The 19,907-nt window shown below is 37.7% G+C and overlaps 1 protein-coding gene across 1 annotated transcript in view; it reads right to left on the bottom strand.

Annotated features, from left to right (window-relative positions):
* The window catches only part of MEGF10 (multiple EGF like domains 10), a 108,159-nt gene that overhangs the window by 28,968 nt on the left and 59,284 nt on the right, over nt 1-19,907 (bottom strand). The window contains exons 8-13 of the mRNA XM_074856295.1: nt 18,583-18,719; nt 14,923-15,135; nt 8,916-9,090; nt 8,043-8,163; nt 5,529-5,692; nt 3,113-3,215 (exon numbers count right to left, since the gene is read on the bottom strand). Of these exons, the coding sequence (XP_074712396.1) occupies nt 3,113-3,215; nt 5,529-5,692; nt 8,043-8,163; nt 8,916-9,090; nt 14,923-15,135; nt 18,583-18,719 (913 nt within the window). The remainder of the gene's footprint in view (nt 1-3,112; nt 3,216-5,528; nt 5,693-8,042; nt 8,164-8,915; nt 9,091-14,922; nt 15,136-18,582; nt 18,720-19,907) is intronic.

Below are 19,907 nucleotides of genomic sequence, written 5' to 3'. Positions count from 1 at the left end.
AACTGCTCTGTTCACCAGGCTGAGAAAAACACTACATCTAAAATATCTTTTCATAAACTTTGTATCATTTTGGTGGCATCAAAACATTTGGGGAAGTTCAGCTTGGATTCATCAATTTATTCATGTTGAAAAAGAAAAAAGACTCACAAGTTCACATTTTTAAGCTTCTTCAAATGTTTTTATTTAACACTACCCTCCCAATGGTTTTTAAACAACTAAATCATTCATTTGGGTTAGATAAACATTAGACTGATCCAAAATCAGTTTCTCCCTCTCTTTGTTTTTTTACGGTAGGTAATATTAACCACCAAAAACTATTAAGTCTGATGGTTACTTTAACAAAACTATCAGAAAAAATCTAAGCTGTTCTAACACAATTCGTTGCATTTTAGTACCTTCCTATATTTTCACAAAGCCTCCATCTGCTCCTCCACCTATTATGCATACAAATATGTATACAACTTCTCTTCTTAATCCTACAATCTAATGCTATCTCTGCAATGTAACATTACAGTACAGCTATTTAAGAACCTGTTTCTAAAGTATTCTCTCCTTTTTTTTAATCATTCTAAATATAAGTATCTACACAACCACCAGATTCTTTATGGATATTGCTCTGACATGTGAAGTGTGGGAGGAGGATTTTTCCAGACACAGAGTATAAAGCAAACTATGCCGTTTATGTCATACTGTGTGTCTAGACAACACCAACATGTTGAAACTAGTCTGTTAACACACTCTGTTGTGATGACATCCTCCAGGGACGGATACGCAATTTTATCTATAATCACACATGAAGTCTCTTTCTAGTGAAATCTTTTTATTTTCTAAATATGAAGACAAAGTAAGATTTCACTAAAGGCAAAAATATCCTTTTCAATACCTGAGTTCAGGCACAGTCAAGGTTTGTGATATGCTTTGCCATACTCCAGGTTAGTTGTATCACACTGACTAGGTAATTTTTATAACCTGTTATAAAAAGTTGCTAGATTTTTAGTATAGCCTTTCAAAACTACTTACTTTAATCTGGCTTCGTTCATTTACATTCTTTTGGTCTCTGATGATTTATCCCTGTTTTAGAAAACTCATAAGATGTATTTTGAGCAGTATATCTGGAACTTGCGAACTGCCTACACCAGGTTGCTGCAATGTTCACATATTTTTAATGTGGGTATTTTTTGCTTAGTACATTTATTAATTTAAGAAATTATATTTTGAGCAGATCCAAATACAAGTTTGAGAAAGTGTCCAAACACACACACCAGACACACACACACACACATACAACTCCCTGAAATTACCACCCCCCGCCACACACACACAATTCCCTAAAACTACCTGAACAGTCAAAGGCCATGAACATAAAATGAACACAAAACCAAAGTAGTGTCTCACAAAGTAGATGGCATAATGCTAACAATATTTTTTCAAAAGTCACTCAAATAACTTTTATTATTTTTGCACTCTTGTGGTAGTCATTTCCCAGAGGTATCTGAGTGGCTGATGGTAAGTCACACGGCAGCTTGTGAGAAGAGAACAAAACCAACAAACTCCCAGCTCAGTGAGGTGAGCGCTGGCTCTGCAAGCCTTTCCTTTACACTGTTGTCAACAGGGATACCCAACAGTGAGACAGGCCTTCTCAAAGAAATTGGCAGAAGCTTGATACACAGACAGATTGCACAAATATTAAATGGGTCTGGTCTTCCAAAGCAAAGCAGGAGCCCTTCCTGCCCACATCTGTAACCCCTAGAGATTTCCACTTCCTACCCTATAATTATAAAAGTCATGTTCACCTGAACAGAAAGTAGAAAAAGCACCAGATAAGCTATAATCAGCTGCAACTAACCAACCTGAACTGCAGACACAGAATATTATGTACTTTGAACAAAATCCCTGTGATCCATCTACAGAGCTAGAAAAAAAAAAAAAGCATATAAAAGTCAGTTTGGGAAAAAACTCAGTAAAGACTCTGATGAAGTCGTAAGCTCTACATTAACTTTGTGAGCACAATGATTTGCTAAACTGGTCAAATAAATGACCTGCTGCAGATTTCTCACCTTCACCTACTATGTCTGGAAACACCAGAGAAAAAAGAAGACATATCATGAACCTGCAAGTCAATTAGGAAAAATAGTAACTTACAAATGACTGAGTAGATAATAAAAAATACTAGGTTATCTCTGAAATCACAAAAAAAAAACCCTCATTTTTTTTTTACAGCAGAAACATGTTTTGTTCATTTAAGGTGTGTTTTTCATGTTGACTTCTCACTACTAAATGGAAGGAGTCTATACTGACGGGTGACATGAAATCTGACCCTTGCAACACTACTGTATCACAGTGAGACACAAAGTCCAGAACACTCCATGAAGGGCAAACCTACAGTGTCAATTAATCCTTACTGAAGATGGAAGACTTTTTCCCAACACTTACAGCTTAGAAATCTACGTGAGAACTAAAACTACCTCCTAGAGATAAAGGGAACATTTCATGATAGCTTGCCCTTCTTCATAGTTTCACCATGTTTTCAAAAAATCTTGCTTTCCACAAGCAAGAGTGTGCAACAACAGCATCAAACACAAATTTTAATGAATAATTAAATATATATAGTTCTTAAAACCACAATGAAAGTGCTGGAGAGACTTTGTGAAAAAAGTGCAACAATTTTCATACAGAACAAAGTATGTGCAGACATATGTAATTTTTTCAAAACTTTAAGAAACTCAAATGGCAGCACAACTTCTGCACAATTTATCCTCTTTTCAGCTGCCTGAGCAAAGCATTCTGAGTTCCTGGATGTGATGCTTTACCTACCAAAGCTGCCAGCAAAGCTCTGAATATCTACAGTTATTCACCACTTTCATAAAGAAATCATACTGTGAAGGCACCCTCGTTTTAAAATTTCCCCTTCTATTCCCAGTTTTCTGTGAATCCCATGCTCAACGCAGTTTCCACACCTGTGAATCACAGAGGAGACACAGCAGCCACAGAACTGGCCCTTTTCTCCTTCCAACCCCACGTATTCCTCCTCTACCCACAAAACCAAAAGGCAAGACCAAGTCCCACCATAGCAAAAACTCTTCATTGTCCTTCATGACAGTCTGTTTTGTACCTGACCATCCTGGTAGACAGCGACAGTAACCCGTGGTGGGATGACAACCATCTGCATGGCTGCAGTCACAGCGTTCAGCACAATCCATACCATAAGTGCCGTCCTGTGGCAACAAAGAAAAACAACCCAGAGATGATGACAACTGAGAATTAGAAAAGAACAAGTTCTGGTCAGTCCTCAAAAAGCAACCACATATCTCCCCTGAATCCATAATCTGCTTCCTTAATATAAAATGCTTCTGGCTTTTGGAACATTTTAGCATCCTACATTTTAATTCTTTCACTGCAGAGGGGAGACAAAGAATTAATTACATTATCTTGAAAAATCCCAGACTAATGGAGCTGGAGATGGTGATTCAGAACGCAGTAACCTACACTATCAGAAGCTGCAGTGAAAGCTTTCTTGTACTGTCCCTCTAATTTCCCTTACAACTGAGCTCCTACTCCAGGACCTGGAGGTTCCTTGATGGGAAAGCAATTCAGCCTCCTTTCTGTCTCAGATCTTGAGCTTTCTATGTATTGCTCAAAAAGGATACCACATAAAGCCACAATTCCTTAAAAAAAAAGTAGTAAAATGTTAGATTAAAATGTATCTTCAGTGTGAAGTTTATTGTATGAAGTCCAAACTTCAGTCAAATCTTGAGAAACAATCTGGGAAGTGTACTAATTTTCTGAATTTATTGAAACAAATTGAAATACATTGATTTAAATAAACTCTCTGCTCAAACAAGAAAAACATCCAGACAACACTGAACACATTTGAAGGAGTTTTCTGTTTATTCTCCTGTTCTGGTATTTTCAGGCAGAATATGCATTTGAAATATGTAAACACTTATGGACATCATTTGACACAGAGAGAAAGGGAGAGCAAGACAATGAACATAGGCATGCTAAATTATCTGATATAGAAATGCTTTTAAGCATTATTTTGCTAAATCTGGAACAGTAAATGCCATGAAACAATACCTATCTTTTTTAATGTCAGTTTTGGAAGAGCTAATGGAGCTTGGGATATCTCATCATCCTTCAGAATCAGACACTAAGTGATAAACAAAGCTGCTTTAGAAAGAAAAAAAAAATAGTCTTCTGATGGAGATGCGCTGTTGGAAACACTACATAAACGTGCACAGATGGTACCCTGATCAGCTTTCCAGAATACTTTAGAATCTGCTTTCCACTTCACCCACTATGTCAATGTATGCTATACCTCATCTTAAAACCAAAAACAACCCCAAAAAAATTACTCGAGTATTCTGAGAGCAGCTCAACAGAAAAAAATCTCATTCAAAACAGAGGTGTGGTTTCCAGTCTTACATTGTAGTTCAGCTACTCCTATCATGTTATGGCTCAGCAGAGCTAGTCCAAACTGACAGAGGCTTGAATGCTGTATGGGAAGGCAACTGACAAGGTTTATGTTCAGTTCAGGTGATTCTTTACAGTTGCATTAAACCAACAACCTGCTATGTAGATAGTATTGCAAAAGTGAAGAAAAGAAAGTGGAGCAGAAAAGTTGAGCAGAGAGTTGTTTATTAAAAAAATGAAGTTTGTTAAAAATTTCCCAGAAAATTGAAGTCCATCATTGGAAAAGATGGACTCTGGAAAACCCATCTTTTCATAAAATATTTCTTTTTTTTTGTATGAAACGTAATTGAAACCAAGCATAATAAAACCAAACATAATAAAACAAATCAGTTTTGAATTTTACAATTTTAAAAATTTTGGAATTATATATTTTTATAGCTTCCCCAAACTACAGATTACAAAGTGGAACAGAACTGATGAGAAGCGTGCCTTTGTCAACACAATGATTTCTAATTTTGGATTTCTCAAAGTCTGGGAGATAGGGGAAGTCAGACCCCAACAGAAAGGCAAAAACCTGTCATGGGACCGGGTAGTAAGAGTGTCTTCTCCTGTCTGACTGAGGAGGAATGAAAGTTCTTCATTCATACTGAACCATAGACATAAGCTAATTTAATTAAAATTACATTGTCTGATGTGGAATATATTTTTGGTACCTTTTTTCTCTCCTCATTTCCACTTAAATAAGTTTAACAGAAGCAGTTTGGATAGCATTTGATGCTATCCAAAGTGAAAAATTTCATTCTGTGTTTTTCAACAAATTCTAAAGGAGCTGGTGAAAAGTTTGACGTCCAGTTTTAAAGTGGGAAAGCAGAAAAAGCGTTCATCTGTGCATCTTCATTTTCTGTAGTCACTTTTTGTGTACTTTGGTGTGCTGCACAGTAGAGTTTTTCCAGAATTGTTAGTGCACATCCTAGGTCTTGAACCCAATTGTATATGGGCTACCAGGTGCAGTGCTCCTTAGTAACTTATCCCCATGAATTCAGAAGAATGACACAGGTGCCCCTGCCCAGCATTATCCTACAGTGCAAAATTCAGTGAAATTTAAATTAAACTACCTGGCAAGGGAGTTCACATTTTTCTCCTCTCCAGCCCGGGGCACAGGTACAGGTTCCATCCAGAGCATTGCAAGCCCCTCCGTTAAGACACTGGCAAGTTAAGTTACAGCCAAGTCCCCAGGTACCACTGGGACAATTTATTGAGCAATCTACACCATGCCAACCTACCAAAAATAAGAATTAAAGTGACAAATTAATCAGGCTTTCCCCCATTCCTCTCTGAGGACATATTTCCCTCTGCCTACCATGTGGCATCTCTCAAAGATGTGCAATACCAGGGTAACGTTAAATGAAGGCTAGTATCAGCAGTTTCAGCTGAGAACTTGCCCAGGTTTGAACAAAGGTGCTCAAGAGCACCTTGTAACATCTGTGCCCAGCACACATTTGCAGATGGGTGCCAATATATAAAAGTTTTTGATGGGAGATCTGAAATGAAAACAGCGAGACACCTTGAAATTTCACTGAGAAACACTACACTGTACTGAAAGTTTTAAGCTATAGCCTGAAAAAAATTAGAAATGTTTTCTCTGCTGCCTTCATAATTCCTCCACGAGTGTTCAATACAGACAGTTCTGCAAAATGGTTTTAACAAAAATCTTAGACACAAAAAAAAGAGAAAACATAAAAGTAGTGCATAAGTTGGATTTCTCCAAGGATACGCACAAGACCTTTTAGATGATTTCTGTACTTCTCTCCAAATACAAAACAGAATATAATGGAAAATTATCCTGAAATGCAGGATTCAGCACTGATTATGCCTGATAGCAATGATTCGCAGACTGCACACTGGATGGATAGAAAAGTAAATAGATTTTTAAAAATGTGATCATCTATTGGATACAAGAGAAATAGCATGGGCCAGTCATATGTTATCATCAGCAATGACATAAGCCAAGTTTCTAATTCTGTACCTTGTTTACAGTAAGCAAAGGGAAAAATAGTTTTGCACTGAGCCTAATCAATAGACTATGCAAAACACATATACTGAAATTAAGTTACCTCATGCCCTGGATTGATAACTTCGAATGTAGGGGTCATTTCAGGAAAAAGAAGCTATACTACACTAGGTAGAAAATTGAGACACATTCTCTCAAGTGTCTTTCCAGGATTTATAATTTTCCTTAATTTATGTGACAAGTTTAGTTTAATTTCACCATTTGTTGTCCTTTTTCATGATAGTATGACTACAACTGCATGATGCACAAGAAGATAGGATTATGCATGGCTCAAGGAATAGTTTTTCTCCTCAAAACCTAGCTACTTAGCAGTAGCTACTTAGCTACTTTAACAGAGTTAAATCAGCTCCACTGTCTGTGGCAAGAGTAGAAGCTGGAAACTCTCCACATCTGCTACATGACCAATTTAATTGTATCAGTCCCTGACAAATTTAGTTGCTATTTGTCTAGGTAATTCTAACACTTCTCCCCCATTCTCAACCTTTGTGTATTTTTAGAAAAACATTTTTAGATGGGGGAGTCTGCAACGTAGGCTGGGCACAGGATTTGCTGGGGAGCATTCAGCAGCCTGCCTTTCTCTTTCCAGCAATCCAGCATCACAGCTGAGGGATGCTGGACTTTAAATCCTTCCTCACAGCAGAAGTGAAAAAGAGAACAGGTGTATTGCAAGAGTGGATGTTTAAGTGGAGTTTAGTAGCATATTTTGGGTTGAACAGGAACACCACACAGACCTGTACCTTTATATGGGAAAAGATCTCTGCAGAATCAGTGCTGGAGGATGTCTGAGATATCTGTTCCAGCCAAAGGCATATGCTACTGGGAGATGGAGAGGTGGGCAGGCACATACAGTTTTCAGTAAAGATACACTGACCATCAAAATTACTGTTTGGAGGAGAGAGCCAGGCAGAGTGGTCAAGGAGCGTGAATCCACTCACACTAATACTGTGAGATTCAGAAAGTTTCTTGTGGAAGCAGGGAACTAGCAGGAAGTAGAGCGCACAGTTGGAAGGGTGTTAGGCAAGGTTTTGTCAGAGAATTGCTGAGGAAAACATCATTGGAATAGAAAAAATTGCCAGTAAATATCAACATCAATTCTAAACTGTCAGGAAGAAGGCTGTGTCTCTGTGATGCTGAGAGGGACAAGGGTGGCAGCCAGAGGTGGTGCTCAGCCAGGCTGAGGGGGAAAAGGGCTAAGTAGGACTAGGAAGGCTGACATCGGATAAATGGCATATCAGTAGTTCTTCTTAGCAGACCACAGCACTGCCACAAGAGACAAGTGGTGGCCCATCTCAGGGTAGACACTAGTAATTCACCCAGCCACTGTTTTCAGCCCACTGAGAACTGTGTTGAGGAAACATGAACACAAGGTTTGCACATTCTTCTCTGAGCAGATGTTTTCCTAGTTTTCACCTTCCAGAGCAGCAGAAACATAGTCTCAAGCGATACAGCCTTTAAGGTGGTCAGCTTTTTATTATGTTTCTTTCTTCTTCTCCACTTCAAAAATTCAGTTTCATTTCATGATTACAGAAAAAGAAAATTAATTTGAAGAGACACTTACCTGCTTTGCAGGCACAAGAACCATCTACGGGTGAGCAGATGGCTTCATTTTTGCAGTTGCACACAGAAGAACAGTTTACTCCATATGTCCCCGGAAGACAAGGGGTACCACAAGCAGCACCCTGAATTAATACAAAAAGAGAATCTAAAAACTATTTGAGGAATTTCAGACAATACAACTAATAAATAACCTGAACTGACTCAGGTGCTACAAAAGCCAGAAAACATACAGCCCATGACTGTCTTAGGCTGTCACTAAATTTTCCTGAATTTAGGGGAGAGACAGTATGTTCACTAATAAAGAGCCCTTTTTGAAACCAAAACACAGTAAGACAGCAGTTTAACATAAAATAATGTGGATATGAAAATATTTTTACAAATTAATTTGGCTGAAGTTTTCACAGTTATTATTCTTAGAAGAACAGTCATACTGTAAAATGTTTTCTATGTTAGATTAGCATTCAATGCACAGGTACCAGAAAACATGTGTAAAAGCTGCAGAATAATCTGTCTTGAACTGTAAAAACAAATTCTAGTTTTTCTAGATGGAGCATGAGGAATTGGTGCAACAAGATAATGACTAAAACCTATCATTCCTCCCTTTATTTACACCTCAACAGCACACCCTTATTCTTATGATGTCTTATAAAGCAACTAACTTTTCTTTCTTAAAATGGCTTCATTTCAGCACTGAGAACCAATCACAAATTTTGCCTTTTCAGGTTCCTATCTTATAATACACCCAGTGGTACCTAAATATGCTTACACCTCTTTTACTGTGGAGGAGAAAGGACACTCTGTCATCTTGAAGAATTTGGCACCTAACTAAAGGCAGTGGAGTTGAAAATGGACTGTGAAAGTGAGACTTATTTACCTTAAATCCAGGGGCACAGGTGCATTTTCCAGTCACACTATCACAGTCAGCACCATTTTGGCAGCTGCAGATCTGCTGACATGACTTGCCGTAGAATCCCGGGGAACACGTCTCATTGCAGTAGAGTCCAGACCAGCCGGGCTTGCAGGAGCATTCCCCAGACATAGGGTGACAGCTGCCAGGAGGGTATGAAAGGACAAAATAATTCAGGACTAAATGGGACATCATTTTTTTTTTTTCCCCAGAGAACAAAATGCTGTTATAGATAGGTTGTGTAAAGGATCTTGCATGCTATGCTTAGAGATGGTTTTACTTCCCAAACCACAAAGCAAAGGGTTCTTTATATGTATATATAAATGCATGCCAATTAAGATAAGAAATGTAACATCATACAGTGTATAGACATTTTGGAAGGACATGGAAAGAAAAGAAGAGGTATCATTTTTCTGTAGCTAGTTGAAAATAAACCTATCTGAAACACAGTTTTTACCATAATACAGATACCCATGGTTACAAATATTAAGGTGATGAAACCATTAAATTCCCCAAAATGTATTGTTAGGTTTCCACTCCAAATATAATAGCATCGTTTTCATAACACTGCCCAAACTCAGCAGCATATTGTCTGAGAAATATGGTGCTTTGGTAAAATAGAGTGGCATCCAACACAAAATAATAACACAGCACCCAATGAGTAGCAAGCATGCTCTTTTCTTTAAATCTTTGGTTGAAAAGAGGACAACTGGCATCTTTCTGGGAATGATACACAATCATTTGCATTGGGCAGAAGACAGATATACCATCAGACTAGTGACCTTTTGGAGAGTAGTGACCTTTTGGCCTGTGTTGGCCATACCTGGTGGCATACCAGACCAGCTGTCCCTACCTGGAACAGCAGTTTCCTTGAAGGGCCAGTCAGACAGCTGTTGCCTGCTAACAAATGGACATCATCTGCTGTTCAAAGATATATGTGCTGGAAAAGTGGACACAATGGGGTACTCTGTAGCACTCTGGCAGACAAAGCACTTGCTTAATTCTCACCAAAGGAAAGCCTTAATACCTAAATCCCATATATTTACAATGGGAAGACTGTTTAAAGATACTTGTCCACCACTGATTGAAGTGAAGTTTGTTTAAGTGTGCTGGGAAAAAAATGCCTTTGTCCAGATGCATTAAATGACCCATGTCAAGAGCCTGATTTTGCAAGATTTTCTGACTCCTTGTCTGGGGGTGTTACTGAAACTGAGTATTTTTCTGACTACTTGAAAGTTTGAAAAAATTCCTACTGCACTTTTAGGTGCTATAACATAAGTAACAACAATATTCTCTGAAAAAGTTGCAACATAAAAAGGGAATGCAATTTTAGTTGCAACTGTTCTTGGACTCAAGGACTACTCTTGTCAAACTAAGAGTCATATTGCTGAATGCAACCAACTGACAACATACTGCTGATCAAGGAATTACAAAGGCTAGATTCTGCTTTCTATATATTATTGCATACACTATGACATCATAAGAATTTGGGGGTCTTGAAGATACTAAAATCTCTTTGACAGTATTAAGCTGGTTTACATAAAGTGAGAGGAAAGGTCTTTTCAAAAGATATATGCAGAAATGGTTCAAAAGTCATGGTGTTCATAGTCGATGGTCGTGGTTATTTGTTCAGTTATAAGTGTACCTGCCATGAAATAAGTAAAATGGAACTATTCCCATATAAAATACATGCAAAATTACGAAAACACATGATGCAGCAAGATAATCAGATTTGTCCCCTATTCCTAATTCCTTGTAGGCACCCAGTGGCATTTTGTATTCAGTCACCATGTTTTTTATCACTGGAAGAATACAGGGCAGGGAATAGGAAAAGATTTTCAATCCACAACTGAATAGTCATTAGGATATGAATTAGAATATATTTATAACATAAAATTAGTACCACTGTCATTTTAAGACATAAATCCCAGTGTTGTTTGTTACTGGTTTTTTTTTCCTTTCAAGAGAGAGGGAGACCACCACTGGGTATGAAGCAGAGGCATTGATATTCTTGTGCCCCCCAGTGAGTGTTACTAAGGCATTCTTGCACATATATTGATTGACATCAAAATTACTATTCTGTAATTTGTAATGAGATGTAGGAAGCTAGAGCACTTCTGAAGCTTTTTGATGGGTTCTCATGCAGTTATCCTAATTGGCAGTAAGATTTAAATATTAAGATAGGGAAATAAAGAGATGTTGAGAGATACTGCCAGTATCCACTTTTATTCCTGGCCTTTTGTTCATACTTTTTGGAAGTACAACCCTACTCTGTACAGAGACAAAAAAAAAAATACTTGTGGGCAGTTGATGTCATACATTTGAAGGACTTAAATGAACTTAATGTTTTTCATATGATTTATAAAGGTGCTTCACTATTACAATATCCAACTAAATTCAGTAGCACCCTATGCAATATAAAATTTCCACAAAAACTCTTGCACATGTACATACAAGTCCATTAGAAAAATACAAAATTGCAAAATGCCCTAATCTTGACTTTAGAAACACACCCAGACTATATGAACTAAGCATTTACCACACCATAAAATTCCACTCAACCCTATATATGTATCTCAGACAAGCATGAGACAAAAGAAACCCCATTAGAGCTCATGTCATGAATATACCTCTAATTCCAGCCTGAACTATACCAAATTAGTTGGTGATACACAATGACCCCAGATGATCTTACCTACAGGTGTGAAGCAGTGGTAGATCACCAGAAAGAGCTTACAAGAAAAAAAAAAAAACCAGGGACATCTCAAATTTAGGTTGGAGATCAACCTGAAACCAGTGCATATGCTGTAACACAGGTGTAACAAATATCCTTTGAGCTAAATATGCAGCTAGAGTCTGCCCTTTTTACATCTTCTGAATGATCATCAGGTGTCCCTTTAGTAAAGTCATGACAAAACCCAGTCTAAAAAACAAAATGACAATGCTGACAAAGGCAGATCAAGGTCTTTTTCGCTCATTCCTGCAAACTGGATTTTCAGAATGAGACTTTCTGTAAGCCCCACAAACTGTGGATGGCGGGGACACATGGATCTGCTCACAGCACTGCTGATGTACATACTGGACATAGTATATGTAAAACTCTGAGGAAGCGTGTTTTATGTGGTCTTAGTCTCAGCCAGCTAGCGCTCACTCTAGGGCTTTTTTTTTGCTATCAAGTAAAAAGGGAAAAATTGATAGTGTCACCTAGTCACAGAGAACAGAGGTCTCTGTCTGATTTGCACTCTAGCTCAAATCCTTTCATATATATCAAAAGATGCAATAGAGGAGAACCATTTGTGAAAAAGCTCTTGGCACAAGAGGGTTGTTACCTACTGCTGTCCTCTGAGCCGCTCAAAAAGAATAAAATGTCACAAGTATATCTATATCTAACCCTTTATGAAGCATTTAATAAAGGCTGCTGATACAACTAAGAACTTCAAGGATGGGCTTGCCTTTCATCTCCAGGAGGTGCCATCAAACAACAGTAGCAACAAAATCCCTGTATATTAGCTTACCCAAAATGCAAATTATGAATTATTGCCAAAGCTATTTTGATGCAATTTCCTCAATCACAAAACAGTAATAGAAATACATATACATTTTTGAACTCTGGTGTATCATAATGATTTTGTATCTTTAAGTATTTGAAGAAAATGGCTAGACACATACTTGTATACTGCAACTTATGTACACATTTTACAGCACTATTTTTTGGTGTTAAGCATTTTTTAAACTAACTTTTAGTTCATTTCCATCTCTATGAATACTAAGAGTGTAAGAAATAACCTAGGGCTCTAAGTCCAACAGCTCCTCTTTGAGGATATCTAAACTAGTGGTCATACCCAGATGAAAAAAGCTTTTATGATGGAAGAAGTCCTAACAGAATCCTAGGCCTACAGACACACGAAGTGTATTTGAAGAAGGAATTGTACCCCCTTTTTTGTGCCCTGGGATGACTGGTTGTTACATTGCTGCTAAATGGGTTAGAGCTATGAAGAAGATCCTTTGGCTACAGGCAGCCCAAACAGTACTTGTGTTAGGCAAGTAAGGAATAAGGATATTCCCTGATGTGCTTAAAAAGTTGTCTCCTGGCTGACTGATATTTAGTGATAGATGAAGACAGCCAGACACAACTGGATTCTCAAAAGATTTTCAAAAGCATAAAGTGTCCGCAGGGAGCTTTGTCTTCTACACCATTACTCAGATGCTCTTTGATTTCTGTTATTTGGTGGTCTTAATCACCTTCTAACCCAGGGCGAAGGAACCTATATATGAAAAATATACTTCTGTAGTCATGAAAATCTTTGTTTTCCTCACAGATCATTCTGCCCTTGCAAATATGCTCCCACACCTACGGGACTGTTAAACGCCTTTTGGTTTGTCATGCAGAGGGGAAAATGTTCAAAAAAAGACCAGCCGTATGCTGCTGTTTACATGTGAACATTTGTGATCTGATTTGACCACAAGCTGTCTTCCAGCAGTATAAATGAAGCAACAGCTGTGTTGAACATGAACCAGAAGTAATCCCTGTAATATCAGAAATACTATACACTGTAATGCGTTCCTGTCAAAAAAGGCTGCCGCAACAGTCTGCAGACAGATTTTTCAGAAAAGCCATAATTCATAATACAATAGTATTTGGTCTACTAGCATAATTTGAGAGACAGATAGGTCAGCATTATTGTGCCATTTATTCTTGAACACATTGCACAAAGAATGAATTGCTTGATTTTTATGTCAAAAACTCTGCATTTTTTCAAAAGGCATTTCAAGTAAATGGCATAAACAGAAGTGCAAGCAGACAACTATAAAAGCATATGAATGGAAAGGGAAAAGAATTCAGTTTGCTGTCACAGGGTTTGTCAATGAAAGTTATGTTGAACAACTCAGACAATCCACAAAGTAATTTTTCATAGAGGCCTAACAATAGGTATTTCCACATATGTGCTTGAGTGCTTTAACATCACTGCTAAATTCTGACTAAAGGCTTTTGTTTTATCTACAAGGAAAAGTGTATCTTATATACAACACATCGCAGCATTCTACACAACAGTCAACACTTTCTGCAAATTTCTTTCACAGCTATTTTCAACAGCAAAAATTTAGATTATGCTCACAAACCTTACCTAAGGTACTGTGATTAGTAATTCAATTAAGTGTAACTGAACGTGTAAGTGAATGCACAATGACCAAAGTATTTCATCAGAAGAACTGTGTTTTGTAACAAGAGAAAGCTGTCCAGAATTGTTCTATAAATACATTGGCTTGCCTCAACTGACATCTGACATTCCTCCCTCACATCTGAAAGTTTGTCTCCAAATAGCTAGTTTTTAGATTTTCATAACAATATGCTGAAACACTGCAAAATCCACAAAGACACACAAAACTCAAAAAATAAGATTCATTACCGCCTGAATAAGGAGACATGGTAAAAGGTAAGCCAATTGGAAACTATTTTCACTTGATTTCCAGGGATCAGCTTTTACTTGCCTTCTAGAAAAATCATTTAAATGACAAAAAAAATGTATTTTTGAAACCTAGATTTACAGCTGGCAAGGCTTCAGAAATTTTTTTATTTGTCAATACAGTTCTCATCTACAGTACACCAGAATATGTGAGGGATGTGTGATGTATACTGACTGTATATGCTGAACAATATAATGATTTATTCATGTGGTAAATACAGACGAAGGTCACACTTTATCTTAACATTTATTTCATGGGTCAGAAGCCAAGTACAGTGGTGAATATTAAGATCAAATATAGTTGCAAGCACTAAAATTCAGAAGCTCTTTCGGGTTGGTATTTTCTTTCTTGATATGGTTACACAATACCAAATACCCTTACAAGTCTTTAGCTTCTTCAGTTTGCATGAAAGTACTAGAAAAATCAGGAAATATTTATTATCAGATTATATTCAGATTTCTATGTTCTATACAGAAAAAGAAAACAGGCTAAAGGGTGTAAAGCCTACCTCCAGGTATTGGGCATGTGGCAGGGACACTTTTTATCACACTTGAGACCATAAATTCCCTCAGGGCAAAGCCTTGTTTCACAGTGCTCTCCAGTGTATCCTGGTTCACAGAGACAGGCACCACTAATATGGTAACATTTCCCCCTATTCATACACTTGCAGGTCTCAGCACACTGCACTCCATAAGTCCCCACTGGACACTCATCTTGGCATCTGTGAGAAAAACAAACAAACAAAAATTAGTTTTATTTCCCATAAACTACAGCTTTTGGACATTTAAGGGAAATATGGTTTATGAGGAATCTCTTATACTGGTCTAAAATGCCTCTTAAGTAGAGCAGAAATGTATATAACTTTATATTTAAAAGGGCCTGTCTCTCTGGTTACTTCTGCTGCTCAGCTGGACAGGCTTAGAAACACTGGCTCTGCAAATTCCTTTGGAAAAGGTGTCCCTTCTCTCCAGCAAGTCAACGTACATACACAGACCCTTGCACTTCGCATTCAGGAAGCAGAACAAAACTGAACACTCTTAAATCAGACCTGTAGTATGAAGGAATAAATTTTCCAAGTATTTTGTTTCAAAAGCCATCCATCTGTAACTTTGTAAAGTGATCTAGATTCCCCACTTAGCAACAGTGTGGATAGCCAGCAGACACCCACGCCCCTGCAGATGCTCATGTCAGGAAGTTCCCTGGCAATCACACTCAGCAGTCTCTGACAAGAATATTTTCTAAATGTGTTTCCAAACACGTGATGTTTCCAGAACCTTTCTTTTCAGAACTTTGCTCTAAACCTATTTTTTTGTTGATTTTTGTCTTCAAAAATTCATAGGATCACATAGAAAAATCTTCAGGAACCTAAACCCCTTCTTCTCATCTGACTTTTCTAAGAGATGAAAGTGAAAATTAATAAGACTTGACTTTAACCCATATGGGAGAGTAGCAATGATTTTTGTTGCTCCTTAAGGAAATATATCCTAATAAAGACACTTCTTCACCAAACTTTTCCTCTTTCATTCACAGAGCTTTTAGAAGATAGCTACTTTATGTAACAGTCTTATTTCCCTAATGTTTTACATATGAAAGATGTTATTTAACCTAAAGATCAGACTGTATGTTTAGCTGTCCAGCCTGACTACTAAAAGACAACTTTCAGTATTCTGCTTCTAAAACTTGCAACTCATTTACTAATGAGTTTCCAGATAGCAATTTCATTTGGTGATGTATTTAAGAGTTACAATATGAGTTTGATGTTTTCAGCTCTAATTTCTCTGTGGTTTACAAATGAATTGTTAAAATTCAGAATGGCAGTACTACTCCAGCACTACTAAAGGCTCCAGCACTAAGTGCACTTAAAATATTTGATTGTATGTATGAAAGCAGACCCCTCAGCTCAACAGGTTCATGCCTCAGAGCCAAGGATGACAACATTTCATAGCTTATGTGTCAGGGAAATCCCCACATTTTTCAGTATAAGCATCCTATAAACTCTGAATTATGTTGACACAGACAAAAAGACAAAACAGCTAAATCCCAAAGCTTTAGGGCCAGAACATGCTGGCACTGAAGACCTGAGGTATGCTATGAACTCAACAGGTGGTATCAGGCACATAGTATCTTCCACAATTTGGGGACCTATGAGATTTACCAAGTTACAGATTGTACAAAAATATGACTTGATAATACGGCTCATTATTAATGGTTTTATCAGCTTATAACCTGCTCAGTTCCCCAGTCCTATGAAAGAATTTCCTTGGTGGTGTCTTTCCATTTTTCTTATATGCTTGCCTTTTTTTTGTTTGTTTGTGGGGTTTTTTTGTATGATTGGTGGTTTATTACAGGAGAATTTCAAAGACACATGATACAAGGCACTGCAAAATGTAATAGAATTTAGCAGAGCCCTCTGACTGAGGTAAAATGGGTATACATGTTCATTTCATGCTTCTGCAGTATTTGCCTCAATCTGACACTGTTATCCAGAAGTTTCACGGTATCTGTAACTCTGCCCCGACTGAAGACAGTAACAAAATCCCCTTTCCTTCAGACGTGTAGCATAGTAATAGAGCTAGTAACCCTGTTTAAATGTTTGCTAATGAAGTTATACAAATAAAACTGAGAATTAATCTTGTCCAAATTTCAATCAGTAATCCCAGCCAAATTAGACAAAATTTAACCTTGCCATTTTTTTTTTAAATTGCATCTTCATCAGCTTCTGAAAGACCCTATTCCACTTCATGGTGAGGACAGGAATCAATCAGAAAGTATTAGGCAGAAGAATTATAAAGGTAGTTTAAAGTAGATTCCCTTGTGTTAACTCAGATGACCTAGAAACTTACATGCTCTAGGATTCCTCTTTTTCTTGCAGTATGACCAAGTTCCAGGAGTCACCACCACACCAAAATATTAGACAAATACTGTTAAGTTACACACAGAAGTGGAGAATAGCTTAGCACTTTTAAAAACTGTCCTTTTTGCTGTTGGTATTCATGTGCTATCTCAGCAAATGCCCACACATTTCTGGTAATGCTTCTCTACCTTGCCAGTTCACTGACATGAAATAAGAACCAGGTCTACAACCTTGCTTCTGATCCACTCCTGCCCTTGGAGTATCTTCAAAAACAAAAGAATTGGAAATACAGCCTGTTTTGCAGGAAAAGAGGGAGTTCAGACTTTCAAACACAACCAAAATGCTGCAGCCTGTAAAGCATTTCAAATTAAAGTCAGATTTAAATTCCAAGACAAATTTCATTGCTTTTAGAAACACCAGTGTGGTGCAGTGCATAGACTCTCATATGGATATTGCTTTGATTTTCCTGCTGACTTGTATGTGTCTCTTTAAATGCATCTACCACCTTCTGCACTGTTTCTTCACAGACACAAATTTAAATTTGGCATCCAAACGGCTCTGGACTAGTTGTTTCTCTTCTTCATGAGTTTTTTTTGCCCCTTATGTCTGGCACATCTCTCCACATTTCCTGTGAACACTTGCGTGGGAAGGGCATATGGTTATAATGCCTTCTACTGCTGACAGAGAACCCCTGGACTGACCCCAGTGATTAAGCTGCTGCTGACTTCAGCAGATAAGTTGTGTGCTGTTTAAAATATACACAGAAAACCACTTCTTTCCACACTTTCCACTGCCTTCAAAAATAATGTCTTGCTATATTATCTTTTCAATCTACCAAAGGTGATTTTTTAACAATCAAGTCAGAAAATAAAGAAGTTTCACTTCATTTGAACGAAATACTTTAGAAGACAACTCTCCAGCTTGCTCACTTTGAAGAGGAACTGAATGAGCCTCCCTTGCTACTATGACTGCCAAACATCTGCACAAAACCAAGAGCTTCCCTCCTCACCCCTTCACCATACCCCAAACTGCGTCATTCTGCAAGCCACTCAAGTGAAGATGCACAAGACACTGCCAGAGCACCGGCCACAGCAGGAAAATCCTGAAACCAAGCAGTTCCTCAGAGAAGGGTAATCACATAAGCACTTTTAACTTGTGACTCAGCAACAGGTGGGTGGCACGGCAAACATTTCATAAGACTCTTTTAACTGTATCACAGATATTTTCATTCTGCTTTTTACCAGTTTCCTAACTTTTTCTCTCATAACGGACCACTTGCAGGTTCAGCAGTCTGGTAAAGTAAGTTTTCCTTACCGTTCTCCTGTGTAACCTGGGCTGCAATGGCATTGACCTGTCGCTGAGTCACAGGTCCCTCCATTGTGGCACTGGCACTCCTGGGAACAGTTTTTCCCATAACGACCCTCAGGACAAGGCTGACCACAGACCATGCCCTGCGTGTGCAGAAAAAAACATCTTAATATTAGATTTGGGATTACAGCTTGAACGGACAAGGAAGAAAGCTTTGTAATGAAGGAAGATCAAGGAGATCTTGTGTCACTTGTCTAGGGCTGATCTTGGAAATAACAGACGCTTCTCCAGCTTTAAACATGGAGTTTGTTTCAGCACTGGAGGAATAATCTTCTAGGATTTCCATTTTGGAAGCCAAAGCTAATGAAAAACACTATCTCTAAGCAACAGTGAAAACACTTAGACTAATTGATGTCAAGCTCTTCACAATTTATTTATCAGGAGTAGCATATATCAAGACATCCGGAAATGCCCTTCAGTGAGTAGTGGTGTAGAAATCAGTAATTGCTGTAATGCCCCAATTATACTACTTTATGATAACGTGGTTTTTTCTGATGAAGAGAAAGAGCTGCTTGTAATTTCACTGAAAGCAGCGTATCTTAAAAGCTTAGGTAGGATATCTGCTTCCCTTCAACAGGTTTTGAATTTCTGTAGTTCTATTTACATCCTTGGAATTAGTTACACCTGTGTAGTGAGGGAAGCATCAGATCTTAAGACTTTTAAGAAGTCATTTGAAGAAAAGCATAATTACAGGCATTTCATCAGGTAAGAGAACTGCAGGTATTTCAGTTAACATAAGATACTGCAGAATTTATACCTGGCTACTTTAAACCTTCCTTACATGAAAAGCAGAAAAAGTTATACTGACAAAATTGTGTTTCACAGAATTGAAAAATCTAAAACTAACAAAGACTTATGCTTAAATAATTACTTGGAATGGAAAATTAGTCAAAGGGCTGAACACTGATTTATTAGTGAAGACACACACTAGTATAAAATTTCTGTCACTGCTTCATATGCTATCTCATTTTTCATTAGCTGTATTTAGGCAGGTAAAGTGAGTCAAGAATTTATGTAAACATTTGTATTCTATTCTATGACCAATTATTTCATTCTTCTAACATGAATTACAATAAAGATTAAAAATGGCCATAATCCAAGTTAGGTAGTCAGGTGAGTGGTGCTATTCAAACACACAAACAGAGATAATCATTTATAGCTATGTTCTCTAGTTAGTGCAAAACTGACCTCTTCCACAGGTTATCTCAACAGAATATCTCAATTATCATGAGATAATTAAAAGTTCAGTAAATGTGGATTTTTACCCAAAA

The sequence above is a fragment of the Strix uralensis genome, chromosome Z (assembly GCF_047716275.1).
Source record: "Strix uralensis isolate ZFMK-TIS-50842 chromosome Z, bStrUra1, whole genome shotgun sequence".
In the NCBI taxonomy this organism is placed as follows: Eukaryota; Metazoa; Chordata; class Aves; order Strigiformes; family Strigidae; genus Strix; species Strix uralensis.
Note: the sequence above shows the minus strand (reverse complement) of the source record. Positions and strands in the feature narration are given on the sequence as shown.